The 6,982-nt window shown below is 50.4% G+C and overlaps 1 protein-coding gene across 1 annotated transcript in view; it reads right to left on the reverse strand.

The window, feature by feature from the left end:
- Nucleotides 1-6,416, reverse strand: part of Ptger3 (prostaglandin E receptor 3) — a 59,560-nt gene extending 53,144 nt beyond the window's left edge. Inside the window, exon 1 of the mRNA XM_055614443.1 lies at nt 5,358-6,416. Within this exon, the coding sequence (XP_055470418.1) occupies nt 5,358-6,176 (819 nt within the window). The 5' untranslated portion in view covers nt 6,177-6,416. The remainder of the gene's footprint in view (nt 1-5,357) is intronic.
- Nucleotides 6,417-6,982: the final 566 nt, after the last annotated feature.

The following is a 6,982-nucleotide window of genomic DNA, read 5'->3' on the forward strand; positions in this document are numbered from 1 at the left end:
AATAATAATAATAATAATAATAATAATAATAATAATAATAATAATAAATGATGTCCTAGAAGTCAGCAGATAAAGGTGAAGACTGTCACCCACTGAGGCATTGTGGTGATGTTCCTTTATGGAGGAAAGCAACGGTCTAGTAGCCAGGCTCAGAAGGGAAACGTTAAGCACCAAATGCCTGCTATTTTCACATGCACTGGCATTTTAAATCCCTGTTTCCTGGTGAAAAAGAAAATAGTTTCACCAGTACCAAGCACTTACCTGAAGCAGGCTGAGGATAGAGCATGAGACCAAAAAGAGGGGGGTTTCTTTTAACAGCAGCCTCTCAATGGCTGACTTAGCAACCTAGGGTGGACTGTGGAGTGGTTGAGGGGTGAGGAACAGGTGGAAAAGCAGAGCAAAGGGTTCTCTGTGAAGACAAGCTGTCTCACTGTGTCCCTCCATGTGTCCCTCCATGTATCCCTCACTAAGAAGTCGAATGCTGTCCATTTGCCACATCTTGAAAGAGCGAATGATAGCATTTACCTGCATTACTGTGATGCACTAAGGAGAACTCAGAAAAAATCCTCTTCCTGTCTTTATCTGTGAAAGTCTACATCTCTGAGAGAAAGTGGTAGTTTAAGAGGCTGTCTGGAGACCCTCAAGAGTCATGGCTGGTAGAAAAAGAGTCCAAGCTGCCCACTTACTCTATGAAGAGGAACTGCTAGAGCTTGAAGGGGCAGCTATGGGCCTCAGAGTCAGCACAGAGACATAAAGTGGTACCCAGCATGGTCATATAGCACTGCACATGCTGAGAGTCTGGACGACAATGTTGGGGCTGCAAAGAGAAGCTGGCCCTAGATGGTTCCACAATACCCTGCACCACTGCAGAGCACCCACAGGCTGTTAAAAATGTCATGTACATTTCTGAGTGTTAGTCCCATGTGGTTGACCTTTGTAGCTTTCCAGTGAGAAAGGCCGGTGGTCACACTTTTGCTATTCTGTAGACCATCTGATTTCCTCAAGCACTGGAGAAGCATTTTCACAAATCCTTTTAGTTATGATTTATCTCATTAATCTTTAGGTTATATTGGTCTCCAGCTGTTTCATTCAGAGAATCCAGTCCTACCTATGGACTCAGCCCCCTCAGAACATAGCATGGACCAAACTCTTCCTTGTCCAAATTCCAAATGTGGATGCCCTGAACAGTGATTCTCTCCCATGTAAGCACTGGACCCTGAGAATTTTATCCCCACAGAAAGGCCACCTCTGTGCATTGCAGATTGGAGGGAGGGCACATGCCTCCCTATGCCATGGCTAAGGAGAGAATTCCATGTCTCCAGGCAAAACAAGGAACAAGCAAATCACAATCAAAACTGAAAGTAAAGTTAGAGGTAGATATCCACAATGCTGGCTCTAATAGGACCGAAGCTCATGCTTGTATTTTGGTGTTGTGTGTGCTGTTGACAGTTTTGGGGGGACTCAGTTCAATGGGGGTGTGCTTTGAAGTGCTGCAACAGCACCCAGGATTCCCTTCCCTAACCAGCCTTCCCACTTAGTCTGTCCTAACAACAAACTGACACCAAAATAAAGTGGCAGCCAGCCTCACCATTTTCAAGCCTATATATGTGCACACACCAGAGGCTGCTAATAGCTGGTTCTGTCAATCTTCATACAGAGGGTTCTGCTGCCTGCCACCCAAGTGGGGAGGGGCTTATTCATTCTGTATTAGAGGACTAACTAGCAAACTTGGGTCTGGGAGATAGCACATGGGCCCCTCTGATCCACTATTCACACTGTCCTCACTGGCTGAAGTCAGCCATGAGGTTAGGCCATGCCATGGAATCTCTCTTAAGAGGGCTTTCCTCTGAGGGTTAAAGGCATGAATTCCAGCCTGTCTTGCCTTGTAGAATTTAGTTTTTCACTCGTAAGTGCTTATACTACTGCACTGAAAAAAATCTTATTTGTATAGGGGTCTCACCTACATGTATGTCTGTGTAGCATGTGCAGGCCTGGTGCCCATAGAAGCCAGAAAACAATGCTGGATTCCCTGGAACTGGAGTTACAGACAGCTGAGAGCTACCATGTGGCTGCCAGAAACCAAACCTAGGGCCTCTGCAAGAGCAGCCAGCACTCCCAACTGCTGCACCATCTGTCCAGCAGCTCTGTGACTGTTTTGTTTGCCCAGAGTTCAAGTCATAGCACATGGCCCTCAGTTCTGTCTCTAGCACTCAGAGTAAAAAAGAAAGTAAGGAAAGAGGAAAGAAGAGACTCAAACAGTATATTAGATTGGAGTAAACTCCACAATGGAATGCATTTTGAACATTCTTGCTTCGTTAAACAAGTCACAGACAAATTTTCCTACGGTGCATATTTGAATCTTAATTCCCCTTGAGCACCATCCAAACATGTCAGGAGCTACAGGCAGAGATAATTAGAATGGACAAGACTTTTACATGGTGTACAAACATATTGTCTCCTAAAACACTCTTCCAAGCCTACATCATGTGTCTTTAAAGCAAACACACTTAAAATGCATCTCCGATAAAGTTGTGTGGACACTGAGGACTATGAGGTTGTGTGGACAGTGAGCAGGGACATGGTTAACTCGGGACTAACGACAAACACTTCCAAGACTGCTGTGCCCAGTACCGAGGCCACAGATGAGCAGCTGCTTGCTTATCAGACCTCAGCTCTCATGGTGTTCATAGGTTTGAATTTATTATTCCTTGGTGGCTGCAGAATATCAGTCACAGCTATTCTTCAGAGATACCAGGCTACACAAACTCAAAATGTTTTCCTGGCTTTGTCTGAGTAGCATCCCAAGGCTTCCTGTTTTTAGGAAGCTGATGATTATGATGAACTGAACTATTTGGAGGGCCCAGCTCATGAAAAGTTAAAAAATTATAATAAATCAGTAGGTTTCTGAGTCAACTGGCTGATGCCAATGAAATGGCAGTTTTTTCCCTAAACAAAGCGAACACTGCCCAGCTTCCCATCAGGCCGTTACTGCTCTCGTCATCTGGACAGTTTCAGGTCTTGCAATCTGCAAAGTTTCTATGAGAGAAAAGCTCAGCCTGGGAATGAGGGTGGTGGGAAGGGACAGCAGCTGCACTTCATTCCGTGAGGGCGCCCACTCTCTTTTTACAGATGTTGTTCTACTAAGTAGAACCACAGTTTGTTTTTGGTAACACTAACAGTTATTATCAGAATGACTTCAAAATAAGACAGATTTATAGCCAAGCAGAATATGAGTAACTAGAGCAGGATTCTATGCCTAACTCGTCCAAAGACAGCAGGAGATCTACGTTTTACTGGTACTAGAGAATGTGCAAAGACTGATGCTGACATTTACAGGTGAAAACACAGATCGTGGGGTTCTTGTAATCTCCTAGCCTACCAAGGAAAAAGCTCTGTTTGTTTCTTTCTTTGGGAGATTTCAAGTTTGTACCACAGCTCTTTCTGACAATGTACTGATAGGTATTTTGATGGTACCCCAGTGAAACTGCAAACTTTTTTTTAATGTTCCTCCTTGGGCTGGGAGGATTGTTCTGCCTATAAAATACTTGTCACAATGAGGACCAGAGTGTGGCTCACCAGCAAGATGAAGTATTGGTAGGCCTGGTGGCCGCAGTAAGCCAAGTGAATGGGAAACAGAGGAGAAAATCCCTGGAGCAAGCCCGCCAGCTTAACTAACAATAAGAGAGCTCTGGTTTCCAGTGAGAGAGTTTGTCTCTTTACACAAAGTAAAACATGATCAAAGAAGACACTTGATGTCAGCCTCTATCTTCCACATGCAAAGGTGTGCTCTCGCTCTCTCACATAAATGCACAGCACACCTACACAAACATTCAGATGTAAACAAAAACATTTTTTGAAACTGAATTTCTCCTTTAATGCAATCTCAGGTTGAATACATCTTGAGACATGAGCTTGCAAAGTGTTAGGTAAAATTCAACAAACTAGGATCATCCAGGTGGAGAACCACTCAACCGTGTTTTAAGGACAGCTCTCTATGCTCTGACCACAGTGTGGGGACTCCTAACAGTTGTGCTCTGTTGGGACACTGCCTGACTCTCAAGCCATGTAGTTCAGTGAAGTGTTTATTCCAGGAGCTTCATTTCCCGCTGCTTGGCCACCTCCACCCTTTCCTCAACCAGAGCAGAAAACGTCTAAAATTGGTGCTGTTTCTGGTAAACACGGTGATGGCATTAGCCTGTGCTCCAGCTCCTGGAGAACAGTGACTCCTCAGTCACTTGTGGGCAGTTAAGTGGGAGCAGCACTATCCTGTCTGCACAGCCAGGCCAGTCACCACAGGGGTCTCCAGGGCTTGTCGAGCTCAGGGGAGGGTGGAGTAAGAGAAGAACCCCCGCACTGTTTCAGGGAAGATTTAATGTCGTGGGCACAGCAATACGATGTCCCTGACCTCACTGAGCTGTACGGGTGACATGATTGAAATGCTGAATTGTGTTAAATGCTGTGTGTTTGCATGAGAGAGAAAAAGAGATTGAGATTGAGAGAAAGAGAGAATCAAGTCTACTGTTTAATGGGCAGTAACTCCTCGCACCATGGCGCTTCTGCTCTGCGCATCTGTTAAGTCAGGCTGCCTGAGTCCTAAGTAACCATCCATTCTTTTTGAATTAGCACACCACGGAAGTTTCCAAGCTACAAGTGCCACAGGAGAAAACCTCAAAAACACCATGTGAGAGCAGGGGATAGGGAACTCACGGAAGCACCGCTTCCTTTTGGTAGTTCTGTCATGGATGGTGTGGGAAGCCAGGGACCACGACACCCTTAACGCCTGTCCCTGGAATCACATAGACCTGCCCTTACGGAGGGCAACAAGACCCCTGTAATCACTTGCCAAAGAGTGGTGGTGGTGGTGGTGATGGTGGTGGTGGTGGTGTGTGTACTGGAGAGACCTCCTCGTCTGTGTATACACAACCTACCAGCTTCCGAGGAGCCTTTCAGCTCCTCCCTGCAGACCTTTACCTCTGTGCCAAGAGGGTCAGCCATGGAGAGGAGATCTCAGACCTGCCCAGCTCCCTCCGGTGCAAAACTTTCACAGAGGGATTCAAACTAAGACATGGGCTAGATTTGTCATCACACCTCTGCTCATAACGCGGGCGGGAGGTGGGGGAGTCTGAGCCGCGGCTGCGACGGCTGCGGCTGCAACTTTGCGCTGGAGCGGTCCGCACCCTTGCGCGCCTGGCAGACCCTGGCGGCTGGGACTGGCGAGCTTCGCTGGCGAGCTCCGCTAGCGGGCAGAGGCAGCAAGCCGCGGCCCAGGAGGCTGCCCAGCGCTCTCGGTGGTAGTCACTTCCAACAAGTGTCTCTTTACCCCTCGCCGCAAGCTCCCCACACCCGTAACTACTTACCAACAGCGGCGACCAGCAGATGGACAGCACACACATGATCCCGGTGAGCTGGATGGCCGTCTCGGTGGTGATCCGACCCCACTGGGCGCTGGTCTGCGAGGCGGCGGCCTTGGCCCGGCAGCGGGACACCAGGGCTTCGATGGTCGCCAGGTTGCAGGCAAAGGTCACCACCAGGGCCAGCAAGCCCAGGCAGGCGAAGGCGGAGGCAAAGACCACGCTGGCCGGCTCGCGCGCGGGAGCCGTGTGGTTGCCCGCCGGCCCGGTGCTGATGAAGCACCACGTGCCCGGCCATTGCACGGAGTAGCGGCCCACGCCCAGCACCGGCAGCAGCGCGAAGGCCAGCACCGCCAGCCACACGCCCAGCAGCACCGCGCGCGTGGCGCGGGTCTTCATGTGGCTGGCGTACCAGTGAGGGGCGCGGATGGCCAAAGCGCGCTCCACCGCCATGGCGCTGGCCACCAGGAGCGAGGACAGCCCAAACACCGTCATGGTCAGCCCGAAGAAGGTGCACAGGCGCCCCGAGGGGTCGAGTTGCTCCCAGCGTCGCTGCGACAGGTACACGAGGATGACAACCGGGCTAGTCAGCAGCTGCCCCACCAAGTCGGTGAGTGCCAGCCAGCCGATGCACAGCAGGAAGGACTTCTTGCGCTTGCTCTCGCGGCGACGGTAGCTGCGCGACACGAGCAGCATGGCCAGCGCGTTGCCCACGAAGCCGGTGGCCATCATGGTGATGGGGAAGGCCACGGACACGGAGCCGCAGTCCTCGACAGCCCTGGACAGGTTTCCGTGCGCTTCGTCGGAGAGCCCCGGCTCCCACATGCCTGCCGGAGTGGCGGGGCCGAGGGAGGGCGCGCGGGGCCGGGGCCTCCCGGCTCAGGTGTGGGGCAGCAGCGGCGCGCGCCGGGGCACAGCGCGGGACCCGGCTCTGCGCTCCATCGCCCGCCGCAGCCCGCGCCTGGCTGCGGGGCCCGGACAGGCACCGCCCGCCGCCGCCGAGCGAGGCTCCTCCCGCGCCCCGGAGCCCGAGGGGCGGTGCCGCCAGGGGGCAGGCGGAGGGCGGTGTCAGCCGGGATCACCTGCCTGCCGCCACGCACCCTCGTCCCGCACTCGCCAGCTCCCGGCGCTGTAAGGTGCTCACAGCCTTCCGGTTATCTGTGTGACACCCGAAGAAAGTTAAGGTTGAAATCCCAGATCTTAGTATCTGCGTGAATCGCAACGTTGATTTCTTCCCAAGTTTGGCTTTCATTAATCATGTTGTATTTGTTTTACACACACACGCGCGCGCGCGCGCATTGCTTACAATGGTACCCACGGCTGGGAAAGAACAGGGATGTGTTTTAAGTTTTCCTCAAACTTGCCTTATTTACTTTGGACTAATCCCTTACTCATATTGGAAAAGAGTTTTTCTAGGATAATATCAGTTTAAAAGTGTAGCAACAGTTGACGTCATTTTTGTATGTAGAAGGAAGCAAGCACACGGGAGAGTACTTTGCAAATTCACGTTTTCATCAATGAGTGAAATTCTAGCGTAGTGAAATATTTAAAATTTAAGAGCATTTCAGAATCCCTTCGTCAAAGAAAACAGTGCAGTTCTCTAGTTCTATCAAACATTTCTATTTAGCTGT

This window comes from Psammomys obesus, unplaced genomic scaffold (genome assembly GCF_907164565.1).
Source record: "Psammomys obesus unplaced genomic scaffold, mPsaObe1.curated_primary_1811, whole genome shotgun sequence".
Lineage (NCBI taxonomy): Eukaryota > Metazoa > Chordata > Mammalia > Rodentia > Muridae > Psammomys > Psammomys obesus.